This window comes from Octopus bimaculoides, chromosome 1 (genome assembly GCF_046866305.1).
Source record: "Octopus bimaculoides isolate indiv1 chromosome 1, ASM4686630v1, whole genome shotgun sequence".
Lineage (NCBI taxonomy): Eukaryota > Metazoa > Mollusca > Cephalopoda > Octopoda > Octopodidae > Octopus > Octopus bimaculoides.
The window spans coordinates 79,240,713-79,267,114 of NC_142928.1; the positions used below are offsets into that span (position 1 = coordinate 79,240,713).

The following is a 26,402-nucleotide window of genomic DNA, read 5'->3' on the forward strand; positions in this document are numbered from 1 at the left end:
TGTGTGTGTGCAATGAAAGTGGGATAGTGAACATTCAACTGTGTGAGTATATGTGTGTGCATGTACAAGGGGAGCAATGTGTTGACATGCCAATAATTGTAAGCAGTAACGAAAACCACAAAGATTCCAGTATGGCAAACACTGATTCTTCCTGAGAATTGCATTAAGGGTACATGCCTGTAGAATATTCACATGTTAATTCAATGAATAGGTAGTTCAGTTAATCAAACTCAATACTCATTGTCAAAATCAACCGAGATCTATTATTTCATGTAAGGACATCTGCATATGCTTTAATAAAATCATGTTAATTTTGATAAAACGATAGCAGTTTATGTAATCAGAACATAACTGTACCTAACTAAACACCATAATTCATACATTGTTTTGTAGTTGAGTGTGTGTGTAATGATAAAATACCGAACATTTGGTTCACTTGTTAAAATGCATAATCTCGATGTTGGAGAATATTGGTTATATTTGAAACATTAAAATCTCAAATAGAAAATACACAAAGCTATTTCACTTTATTTAAAATAAATTATTTCATAATAACATAAATAACATTTGATCTGTATTCACAAAAATATATGAAAACATAACATACACCACGAATCTCTTTTCTTGCTTATTCACCTGCTTGTATGATTTTTTGTTGCATAGCTCCAGCTCCAGCAGACCAAAGACGAAAAGCAATCCAATCATGGCATTTCCATGTTTAGAGATGGGGGAGTATCCAGGTTAAAATTACTAAATGTGTTTTTTTTCTTTTTTTTCTCTCTCCTAAGTTGGAGTGAGATCCATGAACATTTGCCTGCAATTAATTGCTAGCAGGCTCAGCAGCCCCATAGATGCTCTCTTGTAGGCTCAGAGTGTGTGTGTGTGTGTGTGTGTGTGTGTGTGTGTGTGTGTGTGTGTGTGCATGCACGCGTGCGTGTGTATGAAAAGAAAGGGCTTTATTTCAATATGTATGTTTGTTCAATATGTGGTTCTGTGACTATACCAAATTCTGTGTGGGTTAGATGGCTGTTGGACAATTGTTGTAAATGTCAAAAAGTAAATGTTTGATTTTTAGTTTATGAAAAACACTGACGTTAGTTCTATTCATAAAATGCTTGATGATATGTCTGAGGAAATCCCATATGTTAAATATTTAAATACCTTCAATAAAGCATTCCCAAATATTTATAATTATCAGTGACAAAGTGGAGGTGTCGTGCGTTTGATTATTTGAACTATACCTTGAAAATCATATCTCGTTTCCAGTGGTATACAGTCTGTATAACCCTGTCTATATTTTTGCGGTTTTATCAACTTGGTATTACATTTTGCATTTGGTCGTTTGGAACTAGCTAGGTTACCATCACTAGTGGTTTGGTGAACTGCTAATATGCTCATTGTAGTATCAATCATACATGCTTTGTTTATGTTGCCAAATATGATAATATAATTATCAAAGGCGACCCGTCCAATGACCATGTTAGGAAATGTACTCCAGGGAAAATTGGTTCCTGTAAAAAAATAGTCTTCACCCCATATTCTTGCTAAAGACCCTTTTGATGCAACCTTGGATAGGTTTCTGATACTTTTTACAGTTAGATTATGAAAATTAACATTTGTTCTACGGCCAGTTATGAGAAATCCGTGGTTTTGGTAAAATTGTTCGTGCTTTAAGATTGAACGTAGAGTGGTGTTAAGCGTAGAATCAAAGAGAATATCTGAATTGGCATAACCATAAACTTTGGACGGAAAATTGCGCTGAACATCCAAAAACATGCTTTTTAGCACAGGTAAATTTCCACAGGCAACATGTAAAATTGGTAGTACTTTCCAGCCAAGAGCAAGAGCTTCCTGAGCAAGAATTGATTCATTTGTAAATAAAACTAGTTGAATATCAGGTCCCAGCTGTGTCCATAAATGCAAAGTGTTATTGTGTACAATTGCTTTATCTTTTCTTGTCGTCCATGAAGTAAATATAGTACAAAACTGGCCTTGGTGTTTTTGTTTTGTTACTTTGTAAAGATGAATAAGGTTTACATTTTCTGAAAACATGTTCATATTTAGATAGATAATACCAACAATAAGTATCATAAGAAGTACAGCAAAAATCTTTAGCCGGTGGCTGTAATTGAAAATATGTTTTATGGCCAGCATCTGAAAAAGTAAGAAAATTGATATTAAAAAAAAATGAGCAAGAATTTTTTTCTTTTTTAATAATACACACACAATAAAATATGTAGAAATAATTACAACAAAACAAAAACTGTAAATTACTAAGTTCCGGAATATATGGAGGATTCTGTTTGTATACATTTCCAATTAATGTGTTACAAGGTGGTGAAAGGTAGAGTGTTGGACTAAAAAATATTTTTCCATATTTGGCTCCATCACTCTGTATTCCATTTTCAAACTCAGGCCAACTTCATCTTTCAACTGTCAAGAATATCTTTAAATCAAAAGTCTAATTACATACTAAACTGAGTATATTAATCGTCTGAATTCATATTTTTCCATAACCAACATCATCATCATCATCATCGGCTTAACATTTATTTTTCCATGCTTGCTTGGGTCAGACAAGAGTACGTTGGGTTAGGGTTCTTCCACAGTCCCTGATCTATGACCATGTAGTGTTTATAAAACAAAGATTATACAGAAACAGCATTTATGGGGTTTTTCAATTGTTTCAAGGGTAATAACTTTCTAAAAATAAAACTGTAGTTAATGTAACTTAGCCACTCGACAGATAAAGATCAACATTACGCACTCACATAGTCATGGAAGAATCTGTACATCAGAAAAATATGCACTCGTATATTTGTTAATACAGTGAATATATTAATCAAAGTATACAGTATCAAAGATGTATTTCAGTCAATCTTATCAATCAATTTTGCACTGGTTGTTAAATGATAGCATGGTCAGTACCACAACCTCTTCAGAGATGACATGTATGAAAAAAATATGGTGATTGCTCTGTTACTGGAGGTGAAAAAATTCACATCATGTTTGAGGATACTGGAAAAAAGAGTAAACAAAGTCGCTGGAGGCAAATGAGCAGGGTATTTATCAAGTATTACGTCATTTGGTACCAAAGAATCTAAAATGGCTGCAAGACAGCATGAGTCAGGTGGGTGAAAATGTATGCAGAGGGGTTAAAGGGTTATGTGTATTGTGTCGGTTTGTGTGTAGAGCTTTTTTGAGAATGTTTGAGTGGGTGTCTGAACATTAAGCCCAAGTTTGGGTGCATATGTATATGTATGTTAACTTGTGCATGTTTTGGTTAAAGACTTTGTTGGATTCTCAGGATCTGATAACAGAAGGTAAAGAACCTAATGATTATAGTCATAGCGGATCCATAGATAAGATAATCTATATATCTTCTTTCACATGGGCAAGGGCAAAAATCTCATTCCTGCAATTTAAATAGATGTCTCAGCTAAACATAATCTTCTATTTTCAGTTGTTTTTTTTCCATCTTTACTACAAGAACGGCTCCAGTTCTGGTGAAGAAAATAGTTGCACATCTCCAACCCAATAGCCATCTTACTGCAAATAAATCTCCACTTCACAATCGTCAAATCCTTTCTTCTCGGTAGTGCAGCCTCCAGGAACACTCTCACCACTCGACCTTATCCCCTTTTAAATTAATAAAGATTTTTTTATTTGTTATTTGTATGATTCGGGAATGTCAACTCAGACTGTTTAGCCATGTTCCTTATTTTTCCAAGTTGGATCCTGTGTATCATGTTCTCTTCAGTGATGATCCAGTTGGGGTAACGGCTCATGCTGGTCGATCACATGCCACATAGTTGCGGCAGATGAGGAAGTATCTTGCTGAGATGAGGGCTGAGATGATTGCCCAGGACACCCCAAGCAAATGCTGACAAATGGTGGATGTAGCGATGCACTGCAACAGCGCATGCCCTCATACCTAACCTGACCTGTTACATTTTGTTTTATATAGATATCAAAGAAAGTCTCCAGCCTTATTTTATCGAGTTATTAAATGAAACGGTAAATAGACCCTAAATTTGCTCCAAAAGTGAGTCTGGTCACCCTTGTTACTTCGCCCCAGGCGAAGCAAATCTATCCTTACCAAGCAAATCTATGATCAAATATAATACAGCATTGACTATTATCTCATCTTTTTGTATATCCAACAGTGGCATAGTTAGAGTATGTGCTTCCCAGGGCAGCCCTTAAGTCTACTGCCCTCCTTGCCAGGCCCCTAAGCCTATACAGGTTTATACATACAGCAGACCCTAAAGTTCCACCCCCTTAAACGCTTTCTACAGGACGGGCTGCACCCCCCATGACCCACCTCAACCACATCCATATTCACTAGCTAGGTTAGTGTGTCCAATGCTACATTATCCAGTCAGTCTTTTCTTTAAGACAGTATATTGTGGTGTGAGGGAAGTTTGATAGCTATTTCTAACAGGTCAAGCAACCGTGTAGAGGTTCTTCTTTCATTGATTGATGACCTTTTGCGGCAACTCTACATACATAAAATAGCCAAAAATACATCATGAAAAAAAACAAAAGAAAGGGTCTCTTCTTTCGAATAAAAAAAAAAATATTTCAGTTCACTGCTCACGTTGACGGGGCTGTGGTGCTTCCGTCGTTGCTGCGAACATGCCAGCATCCCTGATCGAAGAAGGAGGATTGTTCGACTGATTGGCAACAATTAAATCACCAGCCGGGTTCACTCACTATCCCATAGACATACTGTTTCTTTTCCATTTTTACTACATGAACAGCTCTAGTTCCACTGAAGTAAATAATTGCACATCTCCAACCCAATAGCCACCTTTGAACTTCTCTAACTGCATACTACTCTCCACTTCACAATCATCTAATCCTTTCATCTCAGTGATGCAGCGTCCTGGAACACTCTCACTGCTCACCTTTATTCACTGGTAAAATTGAATTGATTTGATAATTCAGATTGGACATCTGTCGGTCGATATCTGCAGTCTCTGAAGCTCCTTCCACTCATTCAACCTTTTTTGATTAGTTTATACAAACGGAATTAATAAACATTTCTTTGTTTATTTTCTAAGTACATTCTTGTATTTACGTTCTATCCAGGAAAAGAAAAGGCAAGTAAAATCAAGACAATTACATCTGCTGTATTCAGGTTCAACAGAGCCTGATTTGTCATAGTAAGACAGGAAACCATCTGCTTCCGGATTTTAAAAAACATACAGGAGAGTGGAAATAGTTACTGTGCATGTCCATTTTACTTCTGTAGCTGCCACATAACAAAGAGTTATGATGTAGTTAAACTGTGTATGTCTATGAGGGTGGGGCGAGAACGCGAATCTAAAAAGTTTTCTTTGTTTTTTTCCTTTTTTATATTGTTTGTTTAGATTTTTTTAAATGCGTTTTCTGTAATACAGCTCAGGTATCTGAAGTTATTATTGTATAATAAACATTAAACTGGCTTGATATCCAGCATATCATTAATTTCTAATTTAGGGCATATGGTTAGCAGTTTTGAGGGGAGGGATTAGATATATCAACCACAAAAAGGTGAACAGCAATGTTGATTTTGACAGGATTTGAACTCAGAATGTAAAGAGTTGAAAGAAGTACCGCAAGGCATTTTTCTGAAGCGCTAATGATTCTGCCTACTAACAATAATAATAATAATAATCTTTTCTGCTATAAGCACAAGGCCTGAAATTTTAGGGAGAGGTAAGTTGATTAAATTGACCCCAATACTCAACTGGTACTTACTTTATTGATCCCGAAATGATGAAAGGCAAAGTCAACCTTGGTGTTGACCTTAGACAGTATGGACCCACCTCTCCAAGTGCTGGACTTCAGGCCAGCTGACTCTTTGGGGTTCATTTTTTGCTCCTGCTCCTGTCACTACTTTATAGTCCTTTAGGGCGGTGCCGAGCACTTCTATGTGTCTGGTGTTCAACACTATGAAGGCGACATCGTTCACACATGCCAACACAGTTTTTCCACATCCTAGATCATGTAGGATTATCCTCAACATCTCTAATTTCCGTAGAAGCAGCTAAAGTGTCAGTACATAATGAAAAGACAACTTTCATGGATCGAGCGCATGATACTGGATGATTCCAATAGACCATTCATCTACCACCTTGCAGGTATCGTTGTACATTGTGGGTCTAAAGACAGGACCGAAACAACCCACCATGAGAACAGCAGCCAAGTATTGGTGGTTGGCTCTATTGAAGGCTTTTGATTGATCGAGGCTCCACCCATACCATGTACTTTAGCCACTCTCTCTACGATGTATTGCATGAGGTGGAGATTGCCATGGATAGATCTGTTTGGGGTGGCAATTGTCTCTGCATCAATGGTAAGATCATCCATGACAAGCAACATTTTGGCTAATACTTGGCCAAAATTTTTAGTTTTGCATTTGGTAGAGTTATAGGCTTAAAATTATTGAAGTAATCCCCACCCCCTGTTGGAGTCCTTTTTCAATAGCAGTACTACACCACAGCTCAAATGACTGGGAATTCTCCCATTCTGAAACCAGTTACAGTAAACATTTACTATGTCACCAAACAAGTCTGACATATAAAAATAAAGGCAGTAGGTCAGACCATCCAGCCTCCAGCAATTCTCCCCCATGCAGCCAGCCAACACTTCCCATATTTCATCACACATAATCGGCCTTTCACAGAGCACCACAGCATCAGTAATGTCTATCTTTGAAACTTCAATGAGGTCACTCAAATTGTTTAAAACCTCAAGCAGATTTCCTTGAAATAACAACCTATTGTTTAAAAGAAATTTAAAAAATAGGTGTTGTTATTGGAATACTGCTGAATATACACCTGCTCAATCAAGCTGTCCTTGGAGCTAAGCAATTCTCTCTCAATACCACTTTAAACTGACACATAGTTCAATGTAGTGTTAGATATCCTAGATGTGGAATAAAAAAAGAGATTTATTATGGTTAGAATGGTCAGAGGTCTAATCAATCAGAGCCAACTTGGAGACAAACAGTAATAGCAACTAAGATACCAGATAGCAGAGTCTGGATTAATTACATTGTGAAACAAAATTTGAATTTTCATTTCTTTGGTCAGTGTTATTTCCTATTTGCTTCTATCTAGAAATCAAAGGAAATGTCTACCACTCCTTTCAAACTTTGCTTTTGTGATCTGGACATCAATGTTTTGAAACTGATCTATTTTCCATTACATTTCAGCTGAATTCAGTGCTGAGTTGTGGAAACAGGAACATCATTATAACAAATATTCTGCTCAATGCCACAGATTTGCTTGTCATTTGTTTGACCTTATCCACTTGAGTATGTCCTTTAATGGCTGATAATATGTACATCTCTGACCATGAGCAAAAGTAGTGGGGGAACATCATAGCCATGTATTGAGAGGGATGTTTTGGGGCTTGAATAAATGTAACAAAAGCAATATTTGAAGAAAATATTATCCAATTTTCATAGGTTCTAGGGGTAAGCAAATAGGAAATCACAGTTGCTTCCCAAAGATAAAAATCATGTTATACAGTGTTATTCTTAACTAAATTAGTGGCCGTATTTACAGAGCACCACAACCGATACTCTGGTTGTGTTTACAGAGCAATTCTACTATTTCAATCCACCACAATTGGCATTATTCATACTCTTACACTTTCGGATAATAGTAACACTTTGATTTAAGTAAAAAATGAACTAAGAGAAAAAAGCATGATGAAAATGAAATGATTTATATACTTTATATACATGCAATGTACAAAGTAGTGTGACTGGAACAATCTGAGCCATAGCACTATGCCAGTTAGCTTAATGAGATCCTAACAATTACTCCTTCACCAGTATATGGTCAGATTGATTGATTTCAACTGAATGCTTTTAACAATATCTGCAACTTGTGTAAAAATAAAAGAAGTGGTCAATTTTGTTTTTGTCAAACGAATAATGGTAGATGGATCAATAACAGACTGACTTACAAGAAAAAAAAAAAATAATAATAATAATAATAATTAGCTCGAGATTGTAACGACATTCAGTTCCACCACTTAACCCTTTCCTTTAGGTAGTTACTTTCTTCTTGATTCAAATTAGTATAAAACTTGTTGCTTAGCAGCAGATCAGCTTTGATTGACCAGACAAATAACCAAAAGCATTTCTACTGTGACCATGCTATCTTTTATATCGAACATAGTGTATAAAGGACCTAAGCTTAGATAGTAGGGAATCCCTTGCTGATAATGTTATTCAGTTGCATCACAGATTCATTGTTATGTATTGTATGCATGCAGTATGTTGATGACACTTCTATGAAAGTCTTCTTGATTAAGCATGAATCCTCCAGCTGCCTTGTCACTCTTGTCCAACCAACTAGCCATTCATTCGGACATGGCTAGCCATAGCATATGAAAAAGCTTAATAACATCTGGAGCAGCAAAAGTGCTAGTATTCATTTGGCCGATAGGCATTTATGTTTGCAAAGTATGGACTCTGAAGGAATTCAAAGAGAACATAATCAATGAGTTTGAAAGGTGAGAGTATAGGAGAATATTACTAATCACTTACAAGGATCATCGAACAAATGAATGGATGTTACAACAAGTAGGTGAAGGAGGGTAGTAGATGAAAAGGTAGATGGACAATATTACAGTTTACCTTCACCGGCCCTCCAGTGCACAGCTGCGCACGTCGTCTATCACCAGACAAACTTGCAATCACAAAGGTCGAGTTCGACAATATGGAGGCATTGGACATAGTTCACTGATCAAGCAATCCCTGGTCATCACCCCTGCATGTGGCCCCAAAATCCAAAGGAGGTTATCGAACCTGCGGAGATAACCGCCGTCTCAACGCAGATACGACACCTGACCGCTATCCCATTCCAAACATACAAGATTTTTCAGCCCAGCTAGCTGGGTGCTCAGTTTTCTCCAAGCTTTACCTCATCCGGGGATACCACCAAAAACCAGTACAAGACGACGATGTACCGAAAACCGCTGTAATCACTCCTTTCGGTCTGTACGAATTTCTACGTACAACCTTTGGGTTGAAAAATGTGGCACAATCTTTCCAACGCCTGATGGACACTGTGTGCAGAGGTCTCGATTTTGTCTTTGCATACTTAGATATCCTTATTGCAAGCCCAGACGCAGAGCTACATAAGAAGCACCTATTGACTCTTTTTGATAGGCTGGAACAGTATGGTTTAGTAATCAACTCCGCCAAGTGCGTTTTTGGTGTGACAGAAATCGACTTCTTGGGATATCGAATCACAAGTGCCGGCGCTACACCCCTGCCAGAAAAAGTAAAAGCTATCTTATCCTTTCCACGCCCCACCACAAGCAAGGCTCTACATCAATTCGTGGGCATGGTAAACTTTTACCATCGCTTCATCCCTTCTGCAGCCAAAGTGATGAGACCCCTATACAAGGCACTGTCAAAAAAGGGTGCAAAAAGACAGGTGGAATGGGATATTACAATGACTTCAGTCTTCGAATCCACAAAACAAGCCCTGGCCCAAACAACCATGCTATTTCATCCTCACAAATCAGCTTGGACTGCACTCACAGTTGACGCATCCGACACAGCCATTGGGGGAGTTTTGAAACAACGCATCAACAGTCAGTGGCGACCGCTCGCCTTCTTCAGCCATCAACTACGACCCCCTGAACAGAAATACAGTGCTTTTGGCAGGGAACTACTGACTGTCCATCTAGGTGTCCGCCACTTTCACTATTTCCTTGAAGACCGCACGTTTACAGTATTCACAGATCACAAACGACTCACCTTTGCTATGAGCAAGCTCTCGGAGCCTTGGTCTGCACGCCAGCAACGACAGGTTTCAGCAATTTCTGAGTACACCACAGACATCCAACACATAATTGGCAAGGGCAACCCAGTTGCCGACGCACTCTCTCGTGCTCCTACTCGCTCTCACACCTACCTAGTCCTAATAACGGAAGGCTTGGATTACGAAGCTATGGCTGCAACCCAACAGACAGATGACGGGATCAGGGCCTATCGCACTGCCATCACATCCTTTGCAGGATGTACACTTTGGCTCTAACGGCACAACCCTACCGTGTGATGTATCCACTGGGAAGCCACGACTGATCGTCCCATCAGCCTGGCGCAAGAAAGTTTTCGACATCATTTACGAACTTTCCCACCCAGGTACTAAAGCCACACGGCGGCTGATGTCAAGCAAATTTATCTGGCACAGTATGGCCAAGAAAATCGGGGACTGGACCAGGTCCTGCATCCCCGTCAACAAGGTCCATCAACACACCAACACCCCTCGGCAAATATGAACCACCTCAGGCCCGATTCAGCCATGTCAACATTGACCTTGTCAGCCCCCTGCCACATTCATAGGGTTGCTCGTATCTACTGACTTTGGTGGACCGCTACACCCGTTGGCCTGAAGCTATCCCTCTCAGCAGCATGGAAACACAAGAAGTCAGCCGAGCCTTCATCGCAAACTGGGTCGCCTGTTTTGGTGTCCCAGATAGCATCTCATCCGATCGGGGTCCACAATTCACCTCAAAGCTGTGGGATGACATGTGTAACCTTTTTGGAATCACAATGAACCGCACAACAGCCTACCGCCCACAGGCCAACGGATTAGTGGAGAGATTTCACCGCTGCCTGAAGGGATCCCTGACAACCAGACTTAACGGGCCAAATTGGATCGATCAACTCCCATGGGTGATGCTGGGAATCCGCACTGCCCCAAAAGAAAATCTCAACACTTCCTCTGCAGAAATGGTGTACGGTGTTCCCGTTACAGTGCCGAATACAAAGTCAGACCCGGATGTCAAAAGGTACCTCGCTCAACTGCGAGACAGCGTGGGCCAGTTGCGCCCAGTTCCCATGTCGACACATGGTACATCCATATCATCCGTACCAAAAGGCCTCCGTACAGCTAACTTTGTGTTCATTCGACGTGACACACGACGAAGACCCCACCAGTCACCCTATGATGATCCATTTCATCAAATAAAGAAGGTATCAGACGGTCGTGACATATACTAAAAACAACAGCTAAATCACCCTTAACTTTTTTCTATAGTGAGACCATATTCAACACCGTATTTATGAATTTGTTTCTCTCACCATGATATATGGGATCTTTTTAAAACCTTATTTCTATTACTCAAACATACAAAAAAATGAATAAGTTTTTATCATACTTTTTTTTCCATTACACTCAAGCAAAAATATAATTTATGAATTTCTTTCTCTTCGAAAGTCCTCTCCCCACCCCAACGGAAAAGATTTTCCCCACAAATTTCTTTTAGAACCGTAATGTTTGAAAGGTGTTTATATAAAATTTCTTTAAAAACCCTCTAGCTATTGATGAGACAACTGATCTGTCTAATACCGCTCAAATTGCAATATTTATACGTGGAATAACTGCAAAAAACAACATTCGAGAAGAATTTCTTGCCTTGAAATTAATGCATGGAACAAACAGAGGTGAAGATTTATTTCAAATGGTCAACTCAGCCTTGAAAGATTTTGATTTACCATATGAAAAAAAGTGAATGGCCTTACTACAGATGGCGCTCCATCTATGGTAGGTCGTGAAAAAGGGTTCGTAGCTCTGATTAAGAATAAATTGAAGAAGCGTCTTCTGGATCTGAAAAATTTATGTGTCAATGCTTTATTCATATGAAAAGTTTATGTGCAAAATCTCAAGATGGGCAATGTAATGAAGGTTGTAACTAAGGCTGTTAATTTGATAAAAAGCAAAGGATTGAATAATAGGGAAATTAAAGAAATTGTGAAATATATTGAAGCCGAAAATGGGAATTTATTGTACCATTGTGAAGTTAGGTGGTTAAGTAAGGCCCAAATGCTTAAGCGATTTTATGAACTGAAGAAAAACGTGAATTTTTTAATGAATATTAAAGGTGTTCCTATTGTAGAACTGGAAAACAAAAAGTTTCCAAGTGATTTAACATTTTTAGTAGATACTAGCTGTATTACCCGGCGTTGCCACGGTTACTGTTGTTCTTATTCAGATTAGTAAACAAATGTGAAGATATATTTTTTTTCTCATAATTATTTCAAAATATCTATATTTTATTTTTAAAAATATCCAAACTGTGATGATAATCGAATTTAGAACTGAAAATTTGTCAATCTTGAAGCACCTCAGGGTAAACAATATTCATTGTGTAATTTTTTGTTTGTGTCCAAATGAATAAATTGTTGTTGCTTCCAACTCATGAGCAACGAACATAGAGTTGGCTATGGGAGAAGCATGTAGTAGAAAGATGAAGTCCAACTACCTTGAGGGATTAACCCAGAAATTTGTTATTTGAAATACTAAAACTTAGTTTGACTGGAAACTGAAGCCTCTTAAATTGAAATGGAACATCAGAAGATATGAGAGGAAATTTTGGAATAAAGAAATTTTCTTCTTTGTGACTACCTGTACTGATTGTGGCTTGTAGGTCCATGGGGCGTCATGGAAGTAACAATTAAGCGAGTTCCACTACATAGGTGAGGTGAGTCAAGATTCTTAAGCAGCATAATGGGAGCATCCAGATTCGTGTCAAGTTATGCGGTGGCATCCCAGTAGGTTTAAGTGTGTTCAGAAATTCAACAGGGTATTATTGAACAACATGATCTGGGTCAGCTGTTGTGTGAATTGATGGAAAAGCCATTTCTGATGTACATGTAAACTTTTGAAGAAGTTCATGATTGAGTTTCATTACTGGAGCCAGTATAGCTGTTTCACATAGCCAGTTTACATCAGTGTAATTTACAATCACATATACTCACACACATAGTATATGTATGTGAGTGTATGTGACAGATAAGACAAACAGACACAAACATACATTTACGTAACGAACGCGCAAACACACTCACTCATATACAAAATGTGTGTTTGTGGTATAAAATTACTTTACTATATCGTACATAAGGAAGGCGTAAACTGATACTTATACAAAATGTGCCGCTGTGATATAAAATGATCTTTAGTATCTCGTACGTAACGAACACGCAAACACTCACAGACACATGCACACTCATATACAAAATGTGTCGTCATTGTGGTATACTGTGTCGTATGTAACGAACACATACACAAAATGTGATGTCGTGTTATTTAACTATAGTTTGACTGCAGAAAGATTATGCCTAGATAATCTTATATTGTTTCAATCCAAATGAAAATAAAAATTACATGTTGACACTACTATTTATTACCTTGTAAAATTTGATTTGACTTTGTGGAGCCATTTGAGAATGCATAGGAGACTGACAGACAAAAAAGTTTATATATAGAGAGAGATAGCTAGTCATTTAAATAATGACTAGCTATCTCTAATAACTTGAGTACAACAAAGAAATGTACCGTCAATGATAACTATCTACAGTTAATGAACTGGATACATTGTAGTTAGCTTATTTTAATCTTCGCCTCTGGAGTAATCGAACAAATTTATAATTAAAGGTGTTTTGCTATAATCATCCAATATTTTATTAAAAGATAATCTTATTTTAGACTGCATTATCCCACGTGCTTTTCCATTTTAAAGACAGTTAGTTATGTCGTTCTCATTTTCAATTTTCAAGACAATGGGGAGGGATTTGGTTATTACACTGAGATCAAGTAACTATATAGAACACCCTTCTTGTGCTCGTTCAGGTAAATTTTTACATGAATACAGGCACAATTTTCACTTTACCGTTCAGGTAAATTTTTATATTAACACCAGCACAATTTTCACTAAGGTAAAAAAAAAAAAAAAACTCGGATTTTTTGCGTGGAATCAAGTACTCTGACCCCCTAATATGCTACAAATCCCTTATTTTGGTTCGGAAAAAAAGGGGGCGAGGCGGGATATATTTAATAACGAACCATGTAATTCATAATCTAAAAATTTATTTCTGCAATTTTTTTTTTTTTTCTTAAACACACAAGATATAGTCTATAAATTTAGGATGTTTTGGAAAGATACTATATTTTATCATCAGAATATATATATACTTTCTCACACAACAATTAAGATATATTTATTTTAAATCGTTTATCTCGAAATGCTCACTCGACCCCTATTCCTTGCAATATCCAAGTCATGTATTAAAGTACCAAAGTAATTAAAGATCCAACAAAATCATTTCACAGAATAACAAAAATAAAAAAAAGGCAACATCACCTTAACCAATGATGAGATCAGAGAGAAAATCCTCTTACTCCTTCGTAGTAAGATACGATTTCTCCACTCTTTCTTTTTCCTAGGTACACGTTTCTCGAGTGACATCACAAGGTTGGCAGTATAAGAATCGTTTGCGCTCTTCTTAACGTTAATAAGTTACAGTCTAAAAGTTTTTATATTTTTTTATATCTAAATATAAACGCGAGTATACTTTTGTCTTTCATCTAACAAGCTTTATAATTATAATTATTACCATACAAAAATAAAAATTATAAACTCACATCCACTATGTCACGACTGCACAAGGCACAATTTCCCCCTCATAAAAACTGTCCTCAGATACTAATTATAATAAATTTTAAAGAATATATGTGCATGCCCAACTAGTTGTATGCAATGTTCCCTAATTACAGGGACTGTTCGTTCAATAACACAGACCAGCCGGGGCCTCGTCGTAACATTTATGTATAGAATGTTTTTAAACTGTTGAATAGTTTTGAAAAGTAACTGTTGATAATTAAATGAGAAACAGAAATTCTCTGCGATCCCAGACGCTGAACTGTGGCCATGCTGGGGCTCAACTTTGAAAGGTTTAGTCGAACAAATTGATCCTAGTGCCTTTTTTATTAAGTTTGCACTTATTCCATTGGTCTCTTTGGCTGAACCGGTAATCAAGTGGTTGCGTTGGGCGAATACAAATCCACTCACAAGGTTTTGGTCATCACACAGCTACACGTGCGCGTGCGTGTGTGTATGTGAGGGAGAGAGAGAAATTAAATGTGTGAGTGAGAGGGAGATCAAATGCGTGTGTGAGAGATTACATGTGTGTAGTGGGAAGGGCAGACTTCGATGACTTGCTGATATGAGTATAAATTATAAGTGACGTAATTTATCAAGATAAGCTACAATATCATCTATCAGTATTAGTAACCGTATTATGCATTTACACTACTGCTTCAATTTTGTTCGCCAATGACGCTCTTCACGTTTTTGACAAAATTTTGTATTTTAGAAGCTATTTCCTGTTAAAGTTGTATTTGGGTAATTATAACCAATCAATGACGTGTATTCAGCTGAAGAAAGTTACTGCTGTTTGCGAAAGTAATGGAAGAGCAACTTCTGGGTCATCTGTTAAATTCATTTTTCAACCTCGCGTGGTTTATTCGGTTTGTTCTCCAGCTTGGCTGCTGTGTTTTTGGATATTTTTGCTTACTCCTCCTAATTATTTTCACCACTCTGTTTTATTTTATTTTTTATTAATCTTCACCAACTTTTGTTTAGTTGCCTATTGTATTTTAATTTTTGTATTTGGAAGTATGGTTGCAACCAAATCTGTGACTGAGATTGAAAAGATCCCAGTTACATTTGCCAGATGCCTTCGCTAAGCAAAATAATGTCTTTGCCACTTCACCCTTCCAACCTCTTCTAAGTCACCAAAAGCTGGAATTGAGATAATAGGTATCACCAACGAACTCTATTGTTCTCAACAATATGTCTCTCCTTCCGACTAGTTTTGAATAGTTATAAAAACAAGAACTCCGTAAGCCAAAGTCGGTTAGTGAGAACCGAGTCTGGCTGACCGGCTGAACAAAACGCCGTCTCTAAAGGAGAAGGTACAAAGATTTTCTTTTTATTCCTAATAAATAGGATACATAGAGGGGACAGACAACAACATATATATAAGGTCTTCAGCCTTTTACGAATGTTCTATCGAATGGATGTTATAATGGATTTTATAATGAATATAATGATATAATGTGATATGGTACATTAAAAATATATATAAAATATAAACATTTTTTAATTCTCTTTTTTTTTTTTTGGTTTGGGTCGTCTTACTAACCCACCGGTTGATTTCCCTTTTGTTTTTTTTGTTTTTTCTTTTCCTTCTATGCCCGGTCCGGCCATGTTGGCATGGCTCCTTGCATACTCAACTTTCTTACGATTTCCTTCCATCTTTTCGCAAACACTCTTTGCGGCAGGCTCCTCCTCTCCAGACTCATCTTGAAAACAAGATGGGCGGTGAAATGGTTCACCAGACCTCGTCTGGAGTTGAACTGTCCAGTCACAATTCCTTCCAAATGCGTCTTCCATACCGTTTCTTTCAATATGGTTATTACGCAGAGAAATGCTGCCTTCTTCTCTTTGGAAAGAGAGGAAGGCGGTACAATCTTAATCATGGACTCAGTCGAGAGCCGTACTCCTGTATCCGACATCAATTGTTCGGCATAGGTTATCAAATCCCTCAGCTCCTCACAGTGTATGAAGGCGTGCGTCACCGTTTCACTGGCGCGCCAGCACCTCGGACACGTGGGGGAGGTGTCATATACGTGCCTTGATAACCTTTCCCGAATCGGTAAGGTCGATTGGTAGCACAGCCAGGTCAAGGATTTCTGGTAGTTATCCAGGAATCTCGACCCGAAGGTCCTCTCGAACAGGCTGGCTAGCTGCTTCTTATCGAAGCCCAGAGTCTCCCCCAGGACATCGTCAGACTTAAGCTCTACCAATCCACTATAAATATCCGCTGTGGTAACCCTGCTGCTAGCATTGTTCACCCGGGAGAAGAGGGAAAGTGCTTGTTTGCACTCCACCTGCCATTCCCCCGTCTTGGGTCTTCGCTTGATCCATGCTCCTAAGTCCCTCAGGAACCTATACTTTGGGAAGTCCTGTTCGGCAAGCGTTGACCACACCTGCTCACCATCCAGGTGGCACCGGAGATGTCTTAGCCTCAGCGCGTGCTTGCGCATCATCAGCCAGGGCATCCCCAGCCCGGGCATCCCCAGCCCACCCTTTAACGGTTTCTGGCAACAGATGGAGCGCCTCACAAGTGGAGTTTTCCTTCCCCACAAAAAGTATAAAAGTATCCGCTCCAGCTTGTTCAGCCACAAAACAAGGCAAGGCACGACGGTTAGGCGGTAGGTTATCACCGATGCTATGAACACCTGCGCAACCTCCGCCCTTCCCAACAAGGATAACCTCCTCCCAGACCACTTCTGGGCTATGGCTGTCACCTTGCTCGCCACGTCACTCCAGTTCTTCTCCACCTGGAGGTCCGGTCCAAACCGGACTCCGAGCATTTTAACCGGGCCCTCCGTCCAGCGCCCGACGACGCTGTTGGGAGGCATCGACTTGCCCCTCCAGGTGCCGAGTTGCAAGCCGATTGATTTTTCCTGGTTAATTTTCGCCCCTGCCATCATCTCGTATCTTTTGATGGCGCCTTCTGTGCGAGGTAGACGCCCTTCATCCGACACGATGATGGTGACGTCATCCACGTATGCCGTCACGTTCCTTCCGCAACAAGGATCATGCGGGTCCACCCCCACGTCCCTCAACTTCCGCAGCAATGGCTCGAGTCCCAATACATACAGAATCGGGGACAGGGAGCAGCCCTGACGAACCGAACGCTCGATCGCGAAGGGGTTCGAGAAGAACTCATTCACCCGGACGATTGATTCGATATTGCAGTACATGGCTTTAATCCAGCCTCGGAAGGTCTGGCCAAATCCGGCCACCCGAAGGACCGCCGCTAGGTATCCGTGGTCAACCCTATCAAACGCCTTAGACTGGTCTAAATCACCAGTGCCCCACCGTTGTCATGCATTTTACCCACCCGTTCTATGGTGTAGCGAATGAGGTGAAGGTTGTCCTGTATCGTCCTTCCTGGGATGGCACATGTCTGTGCTTCCCCCACTAGGTCGCCCACGACAACCCTAACTCTCTTTGCGAGCATCTTAGCCAAAATCTTTAACTCTGTGTTTAGCAGAGTTATGGCCCTAAAATTATTAACAATATCCCCCTTGCTCGGGTCTTTCCTGATCAGTGTCACCACTCCTCGGCTCACAGATTTGGGAATCTTCCCATTCTGCTGCCAATTCGTGTACACACTGGCCAGTATGTCCCCGAACAAGTCTGGCATGCTACTGTAAAATTCGTAGGGAAGACCATCCAGACCCGGTGACTTGTCCTCGGGGCTCTCGGACAGTACCTCTCTGATCTTCTTGGCTGTGATTGGTCCTTCACAGCGCTCAGCGTCACGAGTCGAAAGACGCGGGCCGAACAGCGCAGCAAAGTGCTTGTGAAAGGCCTTACATATCTCCTCTTGTCCTTGGATCTTCCTGTCCAGACTCATCTGTCAAAGACCCGATCGTAGTATCGATGTCACGACGGGTTTCTTCCGAGCAAGCCCATCCAGCAACATTGATACCTTCACGGCCCATTGCACGTGTCCTAGCCCGGTCCAGACACCGGACAATACAGTGAGAGCAGCTTTCACTCACATCGTGGTATTCGATGCTGTGTACGTGTCTGTCGTGGTAAAATATGCTACTCCTTAACTGTTGCTTTGATTTCATCCGTAGCACGAGGTAATTATGTCATTATCTGTGAAATTCGGCAACTTACAAAGATCTTTAGATCAGGCAATACTTCACCGAGAGGAGATATAAGCTTCTGCTTATTCCTGTCTGAAGTATTCAATTACTGGCATATTCAACATTGTTCATTGTATTTGTAATCAATGCGCTAGCATTACTGCCACAGCCTTGAGCACCCACTTGCGCGCGCACACACACACGCAACTCTTATGCCTCTACTGCCTTGTTTTTCAACACGTCTGTGCCAGCTCAACTCTTTTCAGGACTCGATGTACGTCGGATGTTCACATGCTCTGCACTCATGTTAGACATAATTTCCTTCTGTCAGACTCCTGTTTGGTCACGTAATGAATGGAGAAAATTACCTGTCTCGCGCATCACTCCTGCATGCTTCACTATCGTTCTTGCTAACCTCAGCATTCACCCACGACAACAGCACCAGGCACATTTCACTTCTGAAAAACCTTCAAGGCATTTCACACACTGCAATCCTGCAGGAAGATTTTCGATATCATGGATTGAGAATACACTCGCTCGCTCACCTGAGCTTATTTTACTGTGAGATTTTGATACGTGCACCTGCACTCGTATATATGCCCTCACGCGCCAACTCATTTTCCGTACTGCCCAGTCACTGACTGCACATATTTTGGCACGCAAAGTGACACCGCTATTCAGACTCACTTGAATAAATATCTGTCCCGTATACACTTTAATGATCCTCTTTCCTGGTATGCAAGATTTTTCCTCGATCGTTCTTTTCTTTTTCTCGTAACCTCTCTGGAGGGGGGGGGGTGATGTAGTGGCTTCATGCAAGCATAGCGTGGATTCGATCCTCGATAGCCAATTTTCACTTAACAGTTCAACAGCACTTTTCTCACGATAATACAATGATTTTTATGTGAGTGACAGCAGTTACATTTGCCAGATGCCTTTGCTAAGCAAAATAATGTCTTTGCAACTTCACTCTTCTAGGCCACCAAAAGCTAGAATTGAGGTAACAGGTATCACCTACGAAATTTATTGTTCTCAACAATATGTCCCTTGTGACTAGTTTTGGATAGTTATAGAAACAAGAACTCCGTAAGCCAAAGTCAGTTAGTGAGAACCGAGTCTGACTGACCAGCTGAACAAAACGCCGTCTCTAAAGGAAAAGGCACAAAGGGACAACTATGGTAACTCACCAACGAAGCAGTTGTTTCCTCCCACCACTCTCACTTTCACTAGAACTTTACTCCATCGCTATCTGTAGGTTACTTCTACACAATGACGAGAACACAAACACCAACTATGCAAGAAGTTAACTTCCTTTATCTCGCATGCCCTTCCACATTTATGCACCACGCCACACTTTTTCACCATTACCGTTACATTTTGGAGACACTGAGTTAGAATTGCAGCCTTCACCTTCGTATGAACAGTTGTCGCATCCATAGATTAAACACGCATACATATATACGCGCGCGTGCGACGAGCTTCCTTCAGTTTCCAAGGCCACTCACAAAGTTTTGATCAGCAGAGCTATAGTAGAAGACACTTGCCCAAGATGCTACACAATGAGACCTAAACCGGAACCATTTTGTCAGGAAACAAATTTTTTGCCACACAGCCACGCTTACACACACACACACACACACACACGCGCGCACATTGATATCTTATAGTAGGAACAAAGTTTAAAACAGGAAATATTACAACTAACAATACTTCCAAGCTAAGTTTATTGTTTCGTGGAATCAGTATAAAGTTCAAGACATAACTTCAATTTGGTTTCAGACTTGGCCCAACAGCATTTTAGTGAGTCACTGACTTTGTTTCCTTATAACATTCTGGAAAATTCTTTTAATAAATAAGTTTTTGGAAAGATACATTTTCGAGGATGTACAGGGTGGCCCGTAAGTCCTACCCGTCCACGTTATTCAATACGATTCTTTCTCGAGGAAAAAGTGATGATTACGGACGAGTGCGCAATTTACCGTTCGAGTCGGGCGCGAAATGTTTACTTCTGGGTAAAGGAGAACCCTCATTATTATGAAGAGATTGAATACAATACTCTGCATGCCATGATGTGGGCAGCATTTAATGCGCGTCATGTTATTGGACCATACTTTTTTGACGGGTCAGTTAACCATACTTCATATCTCAATATGTTACAACTACGGTTTATACAGAAACTCGATGAACTTGAAATCAGAGAGAAGATTTGGTTTCAACTAGATGGAGATCCGGCTCATTATGCCCTCACTGTGCGAGATCATCTTAATGACACTTTTCCAGACAAATGGATAGGTCGTGGTTCTGTAACATCCCCGGCGCCCATGAAATGGCCCGCAAGAAGTCCGGACAACATGAGATAACTCTCTTTGAAGATACATAAAGGACATTGTGCCTAAGCAACGTTATAATTCCAATGATGAATTGAAGGCAGCTGTTACCGCGACATTTGAAACAATAACCCCTGCCCTGTTGAGGGAAATGTCTCACAGAACATGGTGTCACATATTATGCAGCGAGACTGAGGGACAGCACACACACACACACACACACACTGGATACATAAGATATATGGATGGGTAGGAATTTACGGGCCACCAGATTATGCTAAAATTTAGCATAAGTAGAAAAATTCCAGGTCGGGACTTTCAGCGTCCTCCTCTTATCAACTTCGTTAGCACTTTTGTGTTCTCGTTGAGCCTGGTGCACCACTTTCCATCTGTAATTTATGCTACTTGTATCTGTGGGTCACATGCACTAAGTGAGGCAGGTAGTCTGCAACGGGACAGCGCTTAAATGGCTGGAATTTGGACAGCGCTTAAATGGCTGGAATTTGGCCAGCTTGATGCGAATGGTAGCTGTCCAGTGAGACAGTGGCCCATCCCTATGTCGAAAGCATCTCTTAGTGCCAATTTGAGTACCGGTTTATAACCGGTAAACAGCTGCTTTCCTTGTTCTACTGCGATGAGGCAAAGCTGCGGTGTTCTGTGCATGTTACAAGTTTGGGTAGGGTTAGTATGGGAGACCGTGGAGGCGCAATGGCCCAGTGGTTAGGGCAGCAGACTCGCGGTCATAGGATTGCGGTTTCGATTCCCAGACCGGGCGTTGTGAGTGTTTATTGAGCGAAAACACCTAAAAGCTTCCACTACAACTTTCTCTCACTCTTACTTTCTGTTTTTGTTGTGCCCGTAATTCAAAGGGTCAGCTTGTCACACTGTGTCACGCTGAATATCCCCAAGAAATACGGTAAAGGTACACGTCGTATACGTCGGTTTTGTTTTTTTCACTTTAAGGGTAGTTATGTTATTTTGTTGGGATTAATCCACCTTTAAAGTGAAAAAAACAAAACCGACGTATACGACAGGTGTGTAAAATATATTTGTGTACTTTTTCTGTTTATTCTTAATCTTCGTGTTTTTGCAAGATTGAAAAAAAAGTTTCTCTATTTAACCGTGCGTGTATATTCCTATTTTTGCTCCTGTTCCCTTCTACTTCTCTACTAGAAACGTTTACTTTGGAATTTACTTCTATTGAGAAAAAAAAAATCGTGTGCATGTTATTTTTAACGAAAGTTTTCTTATGACGGCTTCTCTTCACTGTCTAGAAATCTACGGATGCACATACGCACATAATAGAGAAAAATGAAACAAATATGGACGACTTGCTCCGAAACACCACCGAGTGGGGGAACGCTTCTCAAAAATAACCTGCAGTTGTTTCCTTCAAAATTCCTACATGCTCGAAATGTACATACATCAAGGTATATTTGTAGAAAATTTCACGAAAAAATATTAATTTTCCTGGAAGTGAAGAGGAATTTAAGTGGACTCTGTTGGAATTTCCGAAAATTGTCCCCCACCCCCATTCCAAAACACTTTCACCGGAAATTTTTGCATATTCGGATTCTACATAGTAAATACTATATGCATAGAAAATTTCATTAAAATAATTCATTTTTCTGAAAGTTATGACCTCCCAAAGTCTGGGGGGTAAAACCCTGTAGTTATGCCAAAACTATTTTGAAAACAACTTTTGACTACTTTATGAATTTCAGTAGCGGAATTTTTCTCAAGATTTGTTTCTGAAACTTTGCCGCATGTCAAAGTTTACCCTCTCTTAGATGAACTGCCTAGTCAGACTGACGAGTTCCAGCTATCCGACGTATTAGTTATAAGGTAACAGCACAGGCCTTCCCTTCTTCTCCTGCCAGTACAAACAGTTCCGTCGGACATTGAGGCTAGGATGCGTGCGAAGACCAAGAGTTAGATTTTGGTTATCAGAAGCTATCTGGTACAAGCCAAGGAATATTCGTATGGCTAAATTTCTACTATTCATGACAGATCCCTCTGACAATTAAAATTCCTGGCCACAAGGGCTAATATAAATCAAAGACATGTAAGGACAAAGACATGGACGAAGGTTACAAAGGGTTTTGTCCGAAAGGTAGAAAACGTTCGTGTAAACAGTTAGGAAAACAGAGAAAGATATAACAAATAAAACTCCCAATAGGGGGAGGCGCGTCGAAAGGTTACACGTGGAAAAACCCATAAAAGCCACGGGAGCCTAGGGGAGGGATCAGTCAATTAGATCAGGCCTCAGTGCTCGACTGGTATTTATGTACTTATTTTATCGATTTCGAAAAGATGAAAGGCAGAGTCGACCTCGACGGAATTAGAACTCAAACTGTAAACCTAACCCTAACCCTAACTCTAACCCGGACCCTGACCCTAACCCTAACACTAGTTTTGTGAGATTTGGCTGTTATTTCTAGGTAAATAGCCTACTTGGTGGGGGGGGGGGAATTGAAATTTTTCAAACAATTTTTTTTCAGAATCGGAATCTCCATAGCCTAAAACGTGGGATTCCGTAAAAAAAAAATTAATAAATAAGGGGGGGGGGGGAAGGTTCAGATTACATATAGTCCGTCTCTACCAAAAAATGGTTTCAAATTTTCGCACTTGGTCAGCAATTTCAGAGAGGGGGGGGGGGGGGGAAGTCAATTATATTGACCCCAGTGATTAACTGGAACTCATTTTATCGACCCCGAAAGGATAAAAGGCAAAGTTGGCCTCGGCAGAATAAATCCTTAAATAATAATAGTAACTGTTTCTCATATAGGCACAATGCCAGCAATTTTGAGGAGGTATTTGTTGACACTATCGAAACCGTTTGTCGACAGGACTTAATTTCATAGACTCTAAAAGGCAGAATAGATATCTGATGGATTTGAATTCATAATGCAAAGAACCGGAAGAAATACCACAAAAAATTTCTTCCAATGCTCAAATGATTCTGCCAGCATGCTGCCAAAAATGATAATTCTTTCAAATTTGAGCACAAAGCCAGCAATGTTAAGGGAAAGCGGGGCTAGTCATCTACACCGACCCCAGTGCTCAGCAAGTATTTCATTTTATCGATTCCGAAAGAGTGAAAGGCGAAGTCAACTTTGGTGGGATTTGAACTCAGAACCTAAAAACGGATGAAATGTCACAAAACATTTCGTCTGACATGCTAACGATTCTGCCAACTATTAACCATTAAGGTTTAGCAAAAACATTGGGAACATTGCTGAGTGATACATTGAGATTACACATAGTGATAGAATAGTGGTACAAAAGGAAAGAAAAAAAAAGGTGAAAAAAGATGATTTTAAAAGAATAAGAGATATAACATCTTACCTTGAGAATTAACATCCACTCGTCTAGAAAGAAGAAATCCCAGTTAACTCAGTTATATACATTGATTTTCAACAAGGGAAAGAAAATCTATGATGCGCGCGCACACACGCACGCAGAGCTGCAGCCGAAATTACAAATTGGTTCATACATAATAACGAACTTTTCATAAAATGTGAAGATATTCCACTAATTAGCCTGCAATTACAATCCAAATAATGCAAATGTATGTATTTATACATGTATGCAAATGTGCAAGTATGTATAAATATATCGCAATAAAATGTGTTTATATCTTTTACAAATAATAAGTACATCGAATTTATTGACTAAATCTGATGTGATAATTATTCTTCTCATTGTCGTAATCATCATCGTAAAAACTTGCATGTGATAAATAACATGCGAAAACGAGCTCGCATGTGTCTTCGTTCGACGTACTTCAGTGACCAAGTAGTCGGGCTAGATTTAAGTTGGAAGAATGTATTTGTGCGTGTGTGCTGGGTAAGAGAGAGTGAATGAGGGAGGAAAAGGAAAGTTGTGATGGTACAAAAGTATGTGAATGTGAGTGACGTTGGGACAAAAACTAAACAGTTCACCCTGCCTCCCTACAAATACAAAATTCTAATTAATAAAAGCAATGAAATTTAAAAAAATTAACTATCTTCTCTTTCACTCAAGTGTGTGTGTACGGAAAATATTAAACTTTCTGACTCGATGAAGCGAAAATGCTCATGTGAAAGTATGCGCATCTACATCAGAATCACTATCATCGTCGTCGTTTGAGGGAGATAGGTTCACAACTTAGTCGTCGTGGTTGTTGTTGTTAAGTCACAAGTCAGCCCTCAGGATTCTGAATGAGATTTTGCTGCAGTTTTTAGCAAATCGTGCGACCACATAGTGATCATCTTTCCGTCTCGTACTCCGTGTGCGCGGTGGACTGCTTGAACATCACACTACCAGTCCAATTATTTCCTCCAGTACATCAGAGATTTGGAGTTTTGATGTAAGAAATCAGTTATAAATGTCGAAAAGGCGGATGTTCTGCTGTATTCAGTAGATGCTAGTAAATACTTTCACAATGTTGAGATCCATAACCAAAATCCAAACAAATCCAAAGATATTTATGCATAAGCAAGTATCCTTAACACGTAATAGTTAATTTTGTTCGTTATATTCCGCTTTCTCTCCTTGACTATTATTCATCCTTCAAGGGTCCATAAAATAGATTAAGCAGTCATGTAGTGTAACAACATCGATAGATTTCGCTTGATGCTACATTCCTACAGACACGAAGCTGTTGCCTCTACTGTTTCCGCAGTTAAAATACATTAATACCTTATAATAATAATTTTACATTTATTTTTCCAGTAATATATGGTTTTGTTACTTTAATTTTTGTACTATTCATATGCTTATAACTGTATGTTTATTTACATAAGATTTAGTTTATCATTCTGATTACTACATACAACTGTTCAAGCTGGTGTGTACCATTCCTGTGTTTATCACTATAAAGAAACACTTGCAATACTACTCACAAGTAAAGTAGGTTCCTTGTGAACCTTATTATTTATGTATATGTTTATTGTTTTCCGTGAAAAATATGAAAATTCCAAGTTATAAATTCGATATAACTGATTATACATATCCACCTCCACACTTCACTCTAAAATGTAGCGCCTTGTGCCTAAGTTAGAAATCGTTATCATATATATAATATAATTATCTCTAAAAGACGGTGAATTGTCGGTATCGTGAGCGCGTCGAACAAAATGTTTTACAGGATTTAGTTATTTCAAATCCCACAGATAAATTTTTCATTTCTCCCGCTTGGGAAAGTGGTCAATAAAATAAATTAAAATAAAATACAAATTATTCAAGTCCTGGATTCGACTTCATCCACCTGTCCCCACCATCAAATAATTGTCTGCCTATGCTTAAATTAGAATTATTATGATCTGCGGTTCAAAGAATTAATGATTATGATGTTGAGTTCAGATCCTACCGAGGTCAATTTTACCTTTTATCACCCCAAAATCGATAAAATAAAAATACCAGTCTAACATGGAGTCGACATAATTGGTTATTGTCTCCTATTAAACTGTGCCGAAATTACAAACAAGTATGATTATCTCTAGTGATTCTCAACCATTTTTTTTACCTATGCCACCCCACTTTGATTTCTGTTTCACTC

General features: G+C 39.3%; 1 protein-coding gene across 2 annotated transcripts; it reads right to left on the reverse strand.

The window, feature by feature from the left end:
• Positions 1-508: 508 nt before the first annotated feature.
• On the reverse strand, positions 509-26,402 carry LOC106880644 (uncharacterized). Of its 2 annotated transcripts, none has more exons than XM_014930685.3 (2): positions 24,209-26,402; positions 509-2,154 (listed from the first exon to the last, which is right to left on the reverse strand). In XM_014930685.3, the coding sequence occupies exons 1-2, from the start codon at positions 24,221-24,223 to the stop codon at positions 1,195-1,197; spliced, it is 975 nt and encodes a 324-aa protein (XP_014786171.1). In that variant the 5' UTR covers positions 24,224-26,402; the 3' UTR covers positions 509-1,194. The 2 variants fall into 2 exon arrangements, with proteins under 2 accessions (XP_014786171.1, XP_014786170.1); XM_014930684.3 differs by lacking the exon at positions 24,209-26,402 and adding an exon at positions 14,164-15,155.

Excerpts from the sequence above, each read along its gene's own strand:
- LOC106880644 (XM_014930684.3), bottom strand. The coding sequence starts at position 14,268 with ATGTCACTCGAGAAACGTGTACCTAGGAAAAAGAAAGAGTGGAGAAAT. Across the intron at positions 2,155-14,163 it reads TGATCTCATCATTGGTTAAG|ATGCTGGCCATAAAACATAT; the intron begins GTGATGTTGCCT and ends TTACTTTTTCAG.